At 42.0% G+C, this 17,019-nt stretch overlaps 1 protein-coding gene across 22 annotated transcripts in view; it reads right to left on the bottom strand.

Annotated features, from left to right (window-relative positions):
- PRRC2C (proline rich coiled-coil 2C) overlaps window positions 1-17,019 on the bottom strand; it is a 75,527-nt gene that overhangs the window by 31,964 nt on the left and 26,544 nt on the right. For 20 of the 22 annotated variants that reach the window (XM_055814813.1, XM_055814817.1, XM_055814815.1 and 17 more), the window contains exons 5-19: window positions 16,742-16,879; window positions 14,611-14,846; window positions 14,169-14,248; window positions 13,051-13,184; window positions 12,880-12,967; window positions 12,456-12,597; window positions 11,343-11,417; window positions 9,947-10,586; window positions 8,986-9,155; window positions 8,153-8,399; window positions 6,886-7,099; window positions 3,708-6,071; window positions 1,918-2,126; window positions 1,157-1,311; window positions 363-705 (exon numbers count right to left, since the gene is read on the bottom strand). In XM_055814813.1, coding sequence (XP_055670788.1) covers window positions 363-705; window positions 1,157-1,311; window positions 1,918-2,126; window positions 3,708-6,071; window positions 6,886-7,099; window positions 8,153-8,399; window positions 8,986-9,155; window positions 9,947-10,586; window positions 11,343-11,417; window positions 12,456-12,597; window positions 12,880-12,967; window positions 13,051-13,184; window positions 14,169-14,248; window positions 14,611-14,846; window positions 16,742-16,879 — 5,235 coding nt within the window. The remainder of the gene's footprint in view (window positions 1-362; window positions 706-1,156; window positions 1,312-1,917; window positions 2,127-3,707; window positions 6,072-6,885; window positions 7,100-8,152; window positions 8,400-8,985; window positions 9,156-9,946; window positions 10,587-11,342; window positions 11,418-12,455; window positions 12,598-12,879; window positions 12,968-13,050; window positions 13,185-14,168; window positions 14,249-14,610; window positions 14,847-16,741; window positions 16,880-17,019) is intronic. The other 2 variants (XM_055814819.1, XM_055814814.1) reach the window with 2 other exon arrangements.

Raw genomic sequence — 17,019 nt, 5'->3', positions numbered from 1 at the left:
GTTAACCTATTCAGTAGTTAACAAAATGCCACCTATTCAGCTGCTTTCAAGTGGGGCAACCATCACGTTTGGAAGCATGACCAAGCCCAACAAAACAGAGATTCCTGAAGAGAGCGGCAGCTGCTCATTCATAGTGAATGAAGAATGTAACAACAACATTAAAATACTGAATAATATCATACTGCAAAAATCTTTTCAGCAGCATTTATAGGTTACAACACTGCACTTGGGAATGCTGCCCTCTATTCCCTGTGCAAAATACATTTGCAGTTAGAAATGAGCCATCAACAGAGAGAGCTGGCAATCAGCATTCGCTAACTGTAACACTTGCCCCCACCCCAAATCCAAAAGCCACCACTTACATTTTTTGGAGATGTCATTTAGAACTGCTGTAGACGGCACCTTGTTTTCCCATAATTCAGTTCCGAGACCATTATGAGCCTGGGTGTTTTGCAGAACTTTGCCTGACACTGTGTATTCTGTGCTGGCTGTCCCTCCTGCAGCCTGGTTCTGTGGCTGAACTGGAGTCTGTGGCTGACCTGGAGTCTGCGTTGTACATGGAGGTTGTGCTTGAGCTTGTGCCTGAGCTTGTGCCTGCTGTGCAGCTGCAGCAGCTGCCTGTTGCTGCTGCTTTTTGGCAAATCTGGGTGGGAGCTTGGAATTCTGACCTCTGCCTTTTTCGCTTGATCCTTTTTTGGTCCAAACCTGTAAGCAGAAGCCAATTTTATTCTTAGAGCTGACAGTCTGTATTGACACCAACTGTACATTTTGTATAGCAGCAAAAAGCAAACTGATTAACCCCATCTTAAGTTAGTTTATTTTTTTTAGGGGTATTTAACCACAGGAACAATTTCTCATCCCTTTTTCTCTTGGAATCAACTGATAGATGAAGCAGTAGTATAAATCATTTATCACAGTATGAAAAATGTGTTTTCAGTTTGCCAGTTCCACCCGCCTGACAGTGCCCAATCAGGAAGTACAGAATCCTAAGACTACTAAGTAAAATTAATTTACTAATTGCGAACAACTTAATATAAATACAACTATCTAGTTATAAGGTGAAAATACAGCTTCTTCAAAAGGAAGCTTCTGCACACTTCACAACATTCCCCATACTGCAAGGAGCTCTTTCCCACTATAAAGGCTGGTCTTGTACCTGCACTGTTTGTTCTTCCTTCTTTCTGCGCTCTTCATCTTGCAAGCGTTTCTGTTGCTTCTTAGACACCACTTCTGTGAAACCATCATCATTCAAGTTAGATTGGGAGTCTTCAACTACTGTCACTTCAGGGTGATCATCAATGATCACAACACCTACAGAAAAAGGAAAGGTATAGATGCTGCTGTTTTAACAGCTTCAGATGCACTGCACCAAGCCAAAAATCTGCTTTAGAGTGGAAGCTATTTCTCCACAGACACAGATGGTGGCCCTGATTAAAGGTAAGCTTCTGCTTGCCAAGTGCTTTGCTGTTCAGCTTGAAGACAAGGACAGTCTTCTTTAAGAATTGAAAAATGGGAGGTTCCTGTACCAGACTCTCCAGGAAATAAGAACTAAAACATAGTAACAAATAATGAACAGCCTTCCTGGATACTAGCTGTAAGCTTAGCAGTGATATCCACTGCTTTTGCTTATGAAGGTTATAAAGGCAAATTAGTGTGGTGGACAATGGTATGAACACCACAGTTAAGATTACATGATGGAAAACTGTTCTTATCTATGCAAAAAACCACACAATGAGATGTGCCACCTTTTAGAGACACACATTATTAGTTCGGTATGACAAATGTAGCAATACTCAAGTACACAATTATACTAGTGTTTAAAAAAAAAAATCACTCTTAAGTTTTCAAATATCTAGCTCTATATGCAGCAAAGTTATCAGGATTACAAATTCTTGTTAGCATATTATCAACACTTACTTGCGTAATTATTAAGATCAAATTGAGACAAGGCATCCACTTTTTCCTTAGGCTTCTTTGGACCAGCCTTAGGTTCTTCTCGCTTTTTGCCACTTGGATCCTTAGCACTCTTTTGTCCTGCAGCAGTAACACCTCCATCCTCCTGATGTAAAGCACTGTTGTTGGTGGGATCAACACCAGGCACAGCTGCTGTCTGCTCCTCAAATGGCCTGTATTAGAAAAAGAAAATGGCGAAAATTAATGACCAGCCACAGAGGACACTCAGGAAGGAGCTAACAATCTAATGCAGATCCCTTTGCAGGACTGCAAGTGTCTACTGTGCAGCTCTTAGTAGGCTACAGACTTTTACTTCCAGCTCCTCAATGAGAAGCAGCTTAACAGTAAAAGCTGTTTTGTGGACATATCAAATGTCCTACTGCGAAAAAGAATCATAGGAAAAGAGTGTAATTTTAAGGTCACCTCTGGCTTGACCTATGTAGAGGTACCAAAACTCAACAAGTACGCAGTTTCAGTATACTTTAACTGCTGTAGGGCCTTCCATGGAAAAAAAAACCCCAAACCAAACCCAAAACCCAAACCCAACAGAAGCTTACAGTATGCCACGTGAACAAATACAAACAAGGTACAACATACTTGCTCCACAGGCTCACTTGCTAAAAGCTATCTGAAGCCATAAGAGTCAGATTCACAGCATTCTGACTTTGCTGTGGAACCTTGAATACCCAATTTTTGCTTCAACATCACTTTTAAGTGACTAGTCACAGGAATTCTTAGCAGTTTTAACTCTGAAATTAAAGCACTGGTCACAAGTTTTTAAAGCCCAGTCAAAACCTGAACTTACAGTACAGCAACCTACAAGCACAAGAGTCCTACAGTACACAGTAAGCATTCAACAAATAAATGTCTTGTCCTGCCTCCCACTTACCAGACTACTGTGCACTGTGGCTACAAAACAGTGAGCAAATAGTAACATTAAATAATTATCAACTCACAGTCAAATTTAGCATAGAGAAACAAAAGTATAGTCTCAACCGCAAGTATTCATCAACATGCTTGTCCCTTTAGTTGATCGATGCAAAATGCAATGCAGCAATTTACATATTAACTGCAAACCCGCTCACATTACAATGCACCTTACACCCAAATCTTGAGAAATACAGCTCTACTCAAACAGCACTACAATTTATTTTTTTTTAATTAGGCATTTTTAACACTGTGCATACAAGAACACTTTACTCTTAGCTCCATGTTCCCAGTGTCTATAAAACCAGAAAAAACAGAAAGTACATAGCCACAGGTTCATGTGTTTGTTTTGCCCTCTTTTCTACCATTCTACAGATCTAAAATAACTGCTAATGATTGTGGATAACTGGCTAGCTGAAAAGGGTCACATAGACATAGTCCAGCTGGCTGGACAAAAATGCACATCGCTCTCAGCTTATCTGAAGTAAAGCAAAAATACACTGTCTTTGGCTGTTCTTGTTACACAATAACAGGAAAATTTCGGTGGGAAAAGAATGTTGCAGGTGGGAACAGAAAACTACAGAAGAGAAACTAGGGGCGGGCTTGATATTTAGGCAACTAACCAATAATGAGCTTAACTTTTGTAATACGTATGAGCTAATTATAACAAGGTATAAAAGATGACTGTAAGGCACAATAAATGAAGTCTGCTGATCACTCATATTGAGTGACTGTGTCTTCCCTCCGTCGCAACAAATGATTTTGAACCACAGAGGACAACAGAAGATCATGACCACATGTGCTTCCTAACAGAATATGGCACTCACCCTCTTTTTCCACTTCTGGGTGGAGGACCACTCCGTCTCTCACTCCTAGGCCCCGAGAAGTTCCTCCCTGGTTTAGCTGGACCATTGTTGCCACGTCGGTTTTGACGGTCTATTCCAGGCCGCTGACTAGAAAAACTTCTTTTGGCTATTTCCCTTTTTGGAGCTCCAGTGTTTTCTCCTGCCTTTGCAGCCACCTGTGCTGCTGCATCTGCTGTTTTCTTTTCATCCCTCTCACGCCTCTCATTGAAGTCACTGCTTTCTGATGCTGTTTCCCACTCTTCATTTGCCTGGTCTGAAGAATTCTGGTTGGACAAGTCTGGTGTCTTACTTCCCGACACATCCAGAGCAGTGTTGGAGGGCTCATTAACTGCATTACTAACTGCGGCACTTGCTGATGAATTGGTTACAGCCTCACTTATCTTTGAGGCGGCCTCTCTTTCTTTTAGGCGCCTGAATCGTGGTGGCTTATCTTGCCTTGGAGGCCGAGCTGGCCTTTGTCTTCGAGGTCTGTCTCTATTCGGGTCAAACTTTCTCTCAAATTTTGGAGGCCTTTTATCAACTGGTATAGGACCATAATGTTCATTTCTTCTTGGAGGTTCCCCGTCTTCTGGTTTAATGATCTCCGTTTGCCTAGGGTTCCATTGATTGTCTCTGTAGGCTGGTCTCCTTATTGTGGATGGACGTGGAGGACGCCCCCCAGGATCCCTGCCACCACGTCTATACATTCCCCCTCTGCCTCGTCTAGAAGGCTCTCCTTTAGGAAGAAATCCTGGTTTGGGTTTGTTCTCATCATCTCTTATGTATGTTTTTTCTAAGGATCTGCTGTCTACTCTGATACTGTGTTCAGGTTTGAAAGACAGGGGCTTTGGAGGCTTCTTGCCATCAGCTCTCTCTTCTCTTTTTGGGTGCTTGCCTTTGATTAGACTGTCTTTGTCTGAAAGCAGTGTGTCACTTGCACTTTCGTGAACTTCACTGTCAGAATCTGTCTCTGAACCATGCTGTCGCCGCCGTTTTGGGATTACTTCAAAGTCAGAGCTCTCACTACGAGTTTCACTCTCTTCTCTTTGCCTAACAGGCCCCGAAGGCACATGCTCTGTTCTAGGCTTAGGATCTCTGTAGTGTGGGTACTCTCTATTATGGCCTCTACTGCCCCGACCGCGTCCTCCGTAAGAACCCCTGTAGCTACGACCTCTAGAGTAATACTCCCCACGACCTCTGCCTCTGTATCCCTGATCTGGGAACCAGTCTCTATCCCTAGCTTCTTTCCAGTATGTCCTAGGGGGTAAGCCAGGCTCTCTTTTTACTGGCCTAGTTTCTAAGCGTGGCTTCTCTACAACCTCCTTGCTAACGACCTTCTCAGTCTGCTTTTCTTCCTTCACTGCAGTAGCTGGCTGCTGAACATGGGGCTGCTGCTGTGCTGCCGGCTGAGCAGGCAGGGGCTGCTGCTGCACTGCAGGGGGGAGCTGCGGAGCGGCAGGCTGGGCAGCCGGTAGCGGCTGCTGGACTGGAGGCGCGGGTGGCTGAATTGGAGCTTTAGCTGCGGTCTCGGTTTGACCGCTCTCCTGGCTTGCTGGTGTTGGAGCAGCATCCTGGGTTATCTTCTTAGCTAGAGGAGTGCTGCTGGAGGCAGATGTGTCTGGCTCAGCCTGAGGCAGTGGCACTGGAGGTGCTTCTTTTTTGTCACTTTTTTCAGACTTGCTAGGTTTTTCATTAGCTGTCTTTTCTCCTTCTTTCTCCTTCCTCTGTTCACGCTCTTCTCTCTGTTCACGCTCTTCCTTCATATCTCTAAGCACAGGTTTTTTAATAGGACCCGATCTTCTTACTGGTCTATCACCACCTTCGTCTCTCCTGCCGTAACCTGGCCTAGGACCCCATCTTGTTTCAGACTTAGGTTTGAAAGTTTTTTCAGGTTTTGGTCCTTCTGACATTCTATTATTGATCAAAATTTCTTTTTTTGGCTTAATCTCGAGTCTCTCAATTGTCTCCTTTGTCTCAACAGGCCTGTTATTTAATTTAGAGATATTTGTTGCTGTCTCATTCCTCTGGTCTTCTGATTTTAGAGAGTGACTCGAACCATGGGAAATGCTTCTCTTTAGAGAAGAGTGACTTTCCCCCACAGGTACCAATTCTTCCGGAGAGCTGTGTGTACCTTTCTCATTCACTCCTTCAAAATTAACTGCAGTGTTAGGTGTGTCAGTCTGGAGAGGCTGTACATCTTCCAAAGGCCTGCTTGGGAACTTCTGTACTTCTACTTCTGATTCTCTGAAAAAGTCTGTCTTTGGATGAGAGTCCAATTGGTTGTGTTCTACAGGATAAGCAGTGGCAGGGACAGCAACTCGTTCTTGCTCCAAGTGTGCCTCAGACCTAAGCAGCAAGCATTCAAGAATGTTAGGGCTGAGGGGAAAAAAATTACTCAAATATTTACTTAAATAAAATAATTTCCTAGGAAGGATTAATGTAAGCTCTAGGAAATAATAGGTATTAATTCTCATAGCAGCTGTAACTTGTAGAGGTTGCTTTTTTTTTAATCCTTTTTTTATTCTATCCTGGTTAAGAGTACAGTGTCAAATGTGCAATTAGCTATACGAATCTATTATTGTTAATGGCTATACATGCGATTTCAAATGGAGCCCCCAAGTTAGCAGGCTAGTATCACAAGTGTTACCTAGGCAGCAGTACCGCAAAAATTTCGGGGTACTTTTAAGATGTAGATGATGCCTTCCTGACCACTCATCATGCAGCAAAGGTCAAAAACTGACTGTGTGCTTTTATACTATTTGTACTTAAAACACCACTTTTGAAACTAATACACATGAGCAAAAGTTCTCTGATACAAGGATGACTGAGGGCAGACGGAAAACAGGACAACACTGTAGGAGTGTTCCATGAAACTGAAAATTCAAATATTACGGTATTCACCATTCATCAGATTAGGTTAAGGATTCTAAACAACTTGTAAATTGTCTTTCTACACCCTACTACAGAGCAGGCGTCTTGTTTTATGCAACAGTGTGAAGTACACTGCAACCCCCAGTCACAACTCCTTTTAAAGCTCTGTGTGAAGAGCAGCTATAACTCAGTCAGTTTAAACTGTTTTGCAACAGAAGTTACACAGCCAAGTCTGTAAGTACGTATGGTTTGGGAAAGTGATGTGCAGGAGTAAGTCATCCAGGCTTACCTCAAATCATCAGGCTCTTCTAACACCTTAGGAGGAGAACTAGATTGCTGAGGTTCTGCATGGGGGTATGGGTCTGACCCCCACATCATGCGGGGCTCTGACAAAGGAACAGTGTGCTCTCTTGCTGAGCGAGCTATATGTTCAAATGAATCTGAACTAGTTGCTGATCCCTCTATCTGGTCTCTTCTCATCAGTGGTTTGGGAGGCATAATTCCTGTGACAGATTTAAGTTCAACAATTTTATCATTAGCAAAGAAACCTATCGCAAGACAAAGCATATTGGGAGGTACAGAACAATGCTATTCTGTCTCCTCTGATCTCCCTTCCTCTGTACCTCCTGCTTTTGAAACCAAATGTCCGCTCACTACCAGCTGACCTTAGAATGACTAAATCATATTCATCACTAGTACCCTACATACCAACAAAAGGAAAAGCTGTCTGCTTCCACTAGAATGGGAAGAACCAGGTCTGCAGACCTGTGAACTTGTGAAGTTTCTGCTCTGAGATCTGTATGGCAAATGGCAAGATGAGTGTACAGACAGGTGGGGGTTTTTTGTACTCAATATATTAAGGACTCTGGCTCCTTTTTTCTGGTAATGTTTTCAAGGAATTCTGCAGTTTTCACTGTCTTTGCTTAGGTTGCCATTTCCTCCATTCATTCCTTGCACTCATTCAGGATATCCAGCTAATGAGGAGTAAGGGAATGGGCAAGTAACTCCGTTACATTACATGCCAGACATTATTTATGCACAAGAGCTTTCCAAACTGTGAGTCAGATAGTCATTCCACAAATTAAGAAGGACTTTTTAGTGCCAAGAATCTGAAAACACAAATTCAGTAAGGCTCTAGAGGTGCTAATACATAATATAAAATCAACAATATTTCATGGGGTTTTTTTAATAAGCAATGTACTGTCAAGTGCTAACATGTAATGAAACACTAATGGTAAATACACTATTTTTCTCAGTTCAACCTAACTCATGGCAGCTTTAACAAAAGATTATGCTGACATTTTGAATACATCCTTAACTGCAACTAAAATGTCTGCAGTGTGAAAGCTGTGATTTATAGTCAAAGATATACATTGACACATGACTATCATTTTGCCAGTATTACTAAAATCTATTTTGTCTCAAACAATGAAATAACGTAGTTGTCTTTTTAGAAAGCCCGCCCACATTCACTGTTACAATACATAGTGTGGTTAGGGAAAGATTTCTATTTCAAAACCAAGTTCAGTAGCCAAAAAAAGTTGCCAGATTTTTACCTGGATGAATAGGAGGCATATCCATTGCAGGTCTTCCTGACATCATTCGTGGGTCCATGTAAGACTGCATCATAAGCCAGCGTGGATCAAAGCCCATTGAAGCTAAATGCTGAGGATGTGGCTGCATGGGCTGGTACAGGGGTCTATGCTGGGGAGGTGGGACAGGGCCACTAGAAGGCTGTGAGGGAGCAGACTGTGGAAGGACACCTTGCTGCTGTTGCTGCCACTGCTGCTGTTTCATTTGCTCCTGCATAACAGAAAACAGTATTACAAGACTTTATGTTATGATGAGGATTTGAGCAGAATTCAAATAACCCTTGGAAAAAAGTAGTACAATGATCTCCAGGACACTAAGCATTCTGAAAGTTAATTGCAAACATGCATCATGTTGAGCTAGGAAAAAAACAGACTGGACAATTTAGCATAGCTCCAGTTCTGCTGGTTTTCCGCCAAGACACAGAACCACCTTCACGTGATGACTTCATGCACGTCATTTAATGCAAAGTGCTCTTCAGACCATGAGACCCAAGTCCAAACCACATTTGTGTCACACCCTTTAAGGAAAAGCTGCAGACACAATGATCATCAGACCCCAGGTTCCACAGGAGACACCCTACTTGCAACAACTGATGCAAAATCCATTTTAAAAGCCTCTCCTGCCTTCTGCTCACTTACATACTTTGCAAGCAACAGTAAATGTTTCATGCAGAGCAATTCCAGCTGACATCACAGATATCGGAAACCAACACTTAAGCTTTCATTGTTATTTAGAGTAAGGCAGAAGACATCATTCTTTTAGTAAGTTTCCTTCTTTTAATGAATTGGTTAGTTACCTGCTGCCTCTGAAATCTTGGTGGTAATGATTTCTGGAACTGTTTAGAATAGCCTGAGGAAACAGCAGGACGAGGCTGAGATCCTGAATCTGGCTCACTTTCATGAGTCACCTGTGAAATCTCTTTCTCATTCCGACCACTATCTTGTCGGGTAAAGACTGCTTGATCTTCTGAAAAAAAAACCACACGCATGTGGGAGACAAGGGTGAATCTTAAAACTATGACAATTTGACCACCATGTCAGATAAAGGATGTTGTTCTAAAATGAAAAGTCTGCCTTCTCTAACCTCACAGTCTTAGTTTCCAAAACTTTTAAAATAAAGGCAGAAAAGTTAAGAACAACCCTTCAGAACAACTGTTGTTAATACATCTCAAGTCTCCCTTTCAAACTCTGGCACTGGCATTCAGGTTGCAACTATTATGTGACTTAAGTGCTGCATTAATGCTACCACATTACATCTAAACCAACTTTTTTTATGAACCAAGGTTTGGTTTTACAATCACTTTTACACATTTAAAGTATAACACAACCTTATTAAGCACAGCCTAAGAGTTCTCCTATGGCATTCAAGTTCCACTACAAATAACGCACCAAGTTTAAACAGGTGCTCTTTGTGTCTATTTCTCTAGGCTTGCTGGAAGAACAGAAGATCTGAAATAATTTACTTTGAGTTGTAGCAACATGAGCTGCTAATCCTCATTTAGCAAGTAAACAAAGCCTGCTTTTCTTTCTGTATTCTTCAAAGTCGAGTCTAAATCACAGAACTCAATTTTTCCTTTAACATTTTGATGAGTTGGGCAAACAGGTCTAGCTCAAAGGACAGTTAGCAGCTGTAATGTGCCAGGAAAAACCATGGTCTATGATGCATGGGTTAAGTATGCAAATTAAGACTCCTAGATTATAATTATGCTCTGTGGCTCAGCTTTCAGACAGACAACTCCTACTTGCATGCAAGCGTACCTTTTTCTTCCTTGTTATTTCTGGTTTCACTTTCTTGTTTTTCTACCACATGTGTGGCCACAGGTTCTACAGGCTCAGGAATGTCATGTGCTGGCTTCTCCTCTTCTTTTTCTTTTTCCTTCTCTTCTTTTTCGACCTCCTTTTCTTTCTCTTTCTCCCCTTCTTGCTCTTTTGCCTTCTCCAGTTTTTCTTTTTCTTCTTTTTCCTTCTCCCTTTCCCTCTCTTTTTCCTTTTCCTTCTCCCTCTCTTTTTCTCTTTCTCGCTCTCTCTCCCACTCCCTCTCCTTTTCCCTCTCCCGCTCCCTCTCTCTCTCCCTTTCCCTCTCCCTCTCCCGCTCCCTCTCTCTCTCCCTTTCCCTCTCCCTCTCTCTCTCTTTCAGAGGGTCTTCCCGGGAGGGTTTTGTCACACAGCCAAATTTCTCATTTAACCGTTTTAGCTTTTCAGCACAAGCTGCTTTTCGCTGTTCTTCCATTCTTCTTTCTTCCTCTTCCCGCCGCTTACGGGCTCGCTCAACTGCAGCGGATATCTCTGACTGCTGTCTTCTCCTCTGTTTCCAAATTTCATCTTCATCTGGTACTGGTTTAGGGGGAAAGGGTCCCTGCCTTCCAGGTCCTAACTGGCGATCAGGGGGAGGAGGGTGCTGTAATATTAAAATCAATTAAGTCAAGCTGAACACGTATTATATAAACAGCCAGCTGAAATACTGCATTTTAACTATTTGTCTACACATGTTTTTGCATGACACCTCTGAAAAGCAAGATTTGGAAGAAAAAGCAAGCCCTCACCACCTTCCTGCTTCAGTTCAGACTCATGCAACCCAAGCTCAGGAAGGAGAGGTAAAGATTCAGTCTTTACCATCACCAAGGCAAAGTGATAGCAAAAATGATCAACCTCTCTTAGATTTGGTCACAGCCTGCTCTCAATCACAGAGACCCAGGGCAGATCTCACACAAAAGTCCCCCAAGGAGCCAAGGAAATTCAAGGTAGCTCAGGATAACAGAGATTTTAATAAGGACTGTTGAAAACTCGTATGTATGTACGTACACATTTCAGTTGGGACTTCATCTCCCCGTCTGCCTTGGCAGCCAGCCCTCCAGCATTGCTCCCATGCCCCTCTCCTTTCTAGTTCCCAAATGAGGCAGGATAACTGAAAGCTCCTGAAGTTCTCATGCATTTCATGTGCAACTTACTAGATGAGGCTTTCTTACACACTTAGCAGCACAACTGCTGCTGGGATCCCATTCTTACTGGTCCCAGACACTATGACCATTTTCTTCTTGAAGAGAAGACTTATCCCTAACGTGAGGCATATTTTTACTTTTCTTAGTCTAAATCCCTCCACCACAGCATTAAAGAATTTAACTCTAGGAAATAAGACAATTCTAATCTTTCTTACCGGTGGTAGAATAGATTTTGGATGAAGAGCAGGACCACCTCTTTCATGTATAGAAGACTGTGCTGGAGCCCGATCCTATTGGATCCAAGACAGTACCAGGGTTAAGCTAACTCATGACAACATTCCAACTGACAAGTTTTAGATTTACTGTTTTCTACTGCATTAAGATACTACACCTAGTGAACTATCTGCACATGATACAAACTTGCATGCAAAACAAAGGCAAGAACACTTCCACTTTATGTACTGAGCGCTAAACAATTACTGTAAAAATTCACACATCCAAACTTCAGAGCTTATGTGACTGCACTTTTTTCCTCAGATTCAATGTAGCATCAAACCCTGAAAAACAATGTGATCTTTATATAGAGAGAAAGCACATGAAAAAACAATTCAAGATCCCTCATCTTCATTATTACTGGTGTCAAGAGACAACATTTCTGGGAAGTGTTCAGACAAAGCCAAAAGTAGCTTTTTAGGGGGGATGGGGGAAGTAAAAATAGGGTAAAGCAGGCATAAGCTGAGGTGGTTGCCAATCTTCCTCTGCTAGAGGATAAACCAAAAACCAAAACAGCTGAGCTGACGAATTCTACATGGTCTGTATAAAATCTATCTGCCTGACATGTCAGAAGGAAGCTGACACATTACATCTAAGTTGCACTGAATTAAGTGGGTCATAATACCAAAAAAAACCCCAAACTCCACCCAGGAAAAATGTGTGGAACAACCGGGCGGTATTTACTCTGTGCTACTATAAAACACGATGGACACCAGAAAAGCTTCATTCACTGTTACAGGGATGGACAGACAAAAGTATCAAGTTAAAGCTTGTCAGTTGAGTCACAGTAACTGACACAAGAGTTCTCACCCCCTCACAACTGTGCATTGGAACACAATAGATAAAGACGTACTATTTTTATTTTGCGATCAGAAGCAGCCAAGTTGACTAAGCAGCACCTGATCAGTTACCACAGCTCAGCTAATGCTTTCAGTAGCTAACGCTTTCACTCATGTTCATAACCTTAACTGACCTGTCAGTTTGGAAAGACATCCAAGCAGGATCTCTCCTGACAAGGCTGTTGCCAGAAGAGCTGAAGAGAAGAGCACACAAACCTGATCGAGTGGAGAGCTTTTGCTGTAAGACCCTTTGGTTGCTGCTGTGGAAACCTGGGTGCCAGACTTAGCACTTGTCTGTTCTTCTGCTTCCTTCTGGCCATCAGAAGCCTGGGAATCTTTTGATGGTGTTTGTTCATCACTATGTGCAAAGAAAAAAGAGAAACGTAAGATGTACCCCACACAGGTGATTTATCTTCTATCCTCAATGTTTCTTAGCAAGAGCAGAAGTTTCTCACAGCAAGAATAATTTCTACTACACGCCCAGCTGACCAGAGTCTGCAAGCAGTTTTGCAATTTAAGAAAGTATTAAATTACTGGAATAAATGTTATCGGAACTAGTACCTGCACTCATTTCATTCAATCTTCCCAAAAGCTAAGCTAGTTAAGTGGCATTCACACCCAACTGGCAATACCAACTCACCCGCTTTCCTTCTCTTTTTGACTACTTCCTTGCTCATCATCATCACTGAAGTTCAACTGCTCAGTGTAATCCACTTCACTCTGAGCACCTGATGCATAAGCAAACATTCAATTAATCTTTCAGAAAGATTCAATGCACAAATAACAGAAACCACTGATCTAATGTTCTTACCTGCCCAGCCTTCATCGGCCTCAGCATCTAGATTATCAAATTTATCAAGTTCTTTAAGTTCACTAGCACTAAGAATGGATGGGCGCTCAATAGGTTCTGAACACCACGAAGGTGGTCCTCTTCCCCTTGGCCCTCTAAAAAAATAAGAGAAACAAAGGCTACTATCACTATTTATCCACAAAATTACTAGATTAAATGTCAACTTGTATGGCAATTATTTGAAGTATACAGTAGTCTTTCAAATACAGTAGAAATGTGAGCTATCATGCACACATGCAACTACAGTAGTTCAAGTAATTACTGCTACACCACCAGTTGGTTCTTTATGAAAGAGAAACGTTAGATGCTATAGCCTTGATGCACCCTTCACAAATAAGCCAAACATCAATCAACAGTAGAGAAATCACACACCTTTTAGATTTCAACCAACACACTGCATAGATCTGGCATGCTTCTTAACACCAATTTATTCCACCTTGCAGATATTTCTTCATACTCTTCATGCTTTCCCACTATCAAAGATTCTGTACCTTCTCCCTACTCCTATACTCAAGTTCTTCCAGCCATCCCTCTCAACTTTTCTGTCCTCTTCCTGATCCCAACCACAGATCACCTGTCAAAGTTTGTACCCTACTGCCTATAGCATCCCCCATTTCCTCACACATGTGCACAGCAATCCTCAACTATGGAGAAATACACAGAAAGAAGAAAGATAATTTTATAATGCATTACAGTTCTATTTTAACCAGTGGGCATTAGAGTCGAGAACCAGGAATTAATTACTTTCATTATAACAATGGAAGAGTCCTTTTACAAGCAAAATACTGGTTGAAGTGTCAGTGGTATCCCCAGGTGACTCCTGCCCTTCTCAATCAAAAATGCTGTAATGTACAGAATTCCCTCAAGTTTTGCAGTTGAATTGTCAAAATACAAATCATTCCACAGCACTGCTTCACTCACAAGCCAAACTTGTGAGACTAAGCAGTAGCATTACTTATGCAGTGTATAATCATAATCAAGATACTCAGTGCAATTTTTTTGCTTTCTTTGTTTTTTCCCCACTGAGTCACAAACATACTTCATACCCTCACAACACCACCACTTGTAAGGTTTCTTACCTGCTAGGTTCAGAATTGGGAAACCTTGTTGGACCTTGCATGGAAGGAGGATATGCCATTCTAGGATACTGATTAAACATCTAAAAATGTTTTAAAAACAGGAACCATGCGTTAAAAAAATATAATTGCATACTGAGATCAAAGGAATCACAATGGAAGTAAAGCAAAACTCTTCTCTCAAGACAGTTTGCTTAATATTGCAACTGTGTGACAATGTCATCAAGGTGATTACAAGTGTCAATCAACTCCTGACAAGTTTAAACTCGGTGTAGCAGGAGGAGCCACAGGCAACCACATCCTTTGAAGAGTTGGTTTGCAATCCCACCCTTCTAGCGGAACAGCTAAGCATTCCGTGGAAGGAGGAGAAAGGAGCATAAGGAAATAAGATGAGCTAATAATCAATCCCTGCTGCTTAGGAACTTTTCATGTAACCATCACTTACGTAAGGTGGCATCATTGCTCTGTACTGAGATGAGATAGGTGGCTGCTGCTGGCCATTCAGCTTGGGCTGAGGGATCTGGGGTAGCCGCACATCCCTCTTCTCTGCTGCCTTCTGGCCATCGTTCTGCTCTGCTGGTGTAGCATTACCATCTTCTTGCCCAAGACCCTTAGCTTCTTGATCAGTTGGAGAACTGGGCGAGTTGCTCTTATTACCACCTTCTCTCCAACTAGTAGCATCTGCATGGACAGAATCAGTATGAGGAAAACACAAGAACAGACTTTATATTACAGATTTACAGACAGGCATAACTACCCAGTTTTCAGTGACACAGTGATCTGTGCAGACATGATCGTATTTGGTACTGAAACCAAGCAATGACTACTTGAGAAAACAGAGGCTGTTTTCTAATCCTCTTCAGCCTTACAGACTGGTGTGTTCCTTACGGGTAAGAGTTAAATTTATAGGCTGCTCTAGGTGTCCTACTCTACCTTCCAAAACACAATGCAATTTAGGAAGGATAGTGATAATAGCACAGGAGAGAAATAGCTGTGATAAGTGGGCCACTGTTGACTCAGTGTGAAGATGCTGTCAAAGGAAAGATCAAGCTTCTTCGGCAGCAAAGGCCTACCACGAAACTCTCAAGCAGCTCTAAATGACATACACCTGTGTATTATTTTTCTAAGTGATGACAGAGATACCGAGAGTCTGGCTTGTATCTCTGTCTAATAAGGATGGAATAGAAGGGATGAAGGCTGTACTTCTGGGTGTGAATGTCTAACAAGAAGTCCAGGAAACGTAAGGGATTTTAATAACCTTATCACTTGTGCCAAGCAGTCCAGTCTTACGAGTTTGTCTATAGAGCATGGGTTAGGGGGGAAAAAAAAAAGTGTGTGTGTAAACTTCAGAGCAGTGCTCAAAGTCAAGGGGACCAACGAAAATTCAGACACACACTGTAAATAACGTGCCTTTAGGAGCACAAACCCTTTAAGTGGTGTTAAACTATGCTGTGAAGTATCTATTACAGTTCTTCCACTTATCTTTGCTGGGGAGCACAGCTGCTAAAGGGGCAGTACTCGCCAAGTTTGCTCAGCCTTCTGCTGTCAGACCCAAAAGGGCTTAATATAGCATGTACAGTGCTGACCAAAACTGTAACTGCCTGCAGGAGGCTGGAATAGATATACGTAACTACTTTCCTAATTTGGAGCTGGACATCTCTTGAATTTCTTGACAACATATTCTTTAAATCAAAATGAAGCAAGGACTTGAACAAGCACACAGCCTCAGCCTGCAGGACCTGACAAGTCAAGGAAAACTGAGACCTGTAACACAGAAAGGACTTAAGGATTCCTCAAGAGCCCAAGCCCTCTAAAAGCAGTGCACATCTTGCCTATTAATGGCACAAGACAGTGCCACCTGCAATGCAGGGAAGGATCCCTACTCCATCAAACCTCACAGAAAACAAACTTTTGAGGAAAAAGGGAATCCTGGTTTTCCACTGGAAACAAGAACGATCTCAAATGCCTCCCCCATTAAAAGGATCTGGGGAAGCAATACTTCCTTCATTTCTTCACTGAGACATGTGAAAACAACACTGTTATGTTTGTTTTCACTACATCTAATCCCCCACAGCTGAAAGATCCAGCTAGTCAGAGCACCTCAGCCATGAGCTAAAGATGTCAATGCCTTTCAAATCACAGTCCACTCTTTTGGCATCCTGTGGATTAAACTTCCCATTCAGGATTCAGGTTACTCATAAGAGTACTAACCATTTAAGTACAACCCTCACAATGTTTTATATAATTAGTTAATACTGGGAGAGTTCTTCAAATACTTATTTTAGCTGTTGTGACATCCAGCAGCTAGAAGAAAACATCAGTATTGTGCAACTAACAAATGTTCCTGGGAGCACAAGTGGAGTACTGACTAAGTTGGGAAAACAGAAAGTGAACTGCAGGGTATGATTAAATGCCCCATTTTCCACACATCAGCAACACAGTAAAGCAAAGACCCCAACATCTGTTTCTTCAGTGTAGGAGTGTGCTGATTAAAGCAATCTATTCATTTTGTATGGGGCAACAACTTCCATATAAATCTGTGCGATTTCACAAAAAAAATTTCAGTATATACTTACTTTGTGGTCGCAAACTGGGTCCTGATCCATGCAGCTCTTCAGGTGCATCTTTCTCTTTGCCTGACTTCTCCTGATCCCCAGCTGCCGGCAGACTGGGAAACTCTTGCTGGAAATAACTATTTACTTGAATAGCTGGACCTACACAGTAAAACAGTCACAAAGTGTTTCTGTAGTCAAAACAGTTCAGAAAGTGGTAAAAGCCTGATCATCCTTAAAAAGCAAATCTTAAAGCCGCATTAATTTACTGGTAACACAACTCATAGGCAAAGAGCAATCCT

The sequence above is a fragment of the Falco peregrinus genome, chromosome 10, assembly GCF_023634155.1.
Source record: "Falco peregrinus isolate bFalPer1 chromosome 10, bFalPer1.pri, whole genome shotgun sequence".
Classification (NCBI taxonomy): Eukaryota; Metazoa; Chordata; class Aves; order Falconiformes; family Falconidae; genus Falco; species Falco peregrinus.
This window is presented reverse-complemented; position numbering and strand designations above follow the sequence as displayed.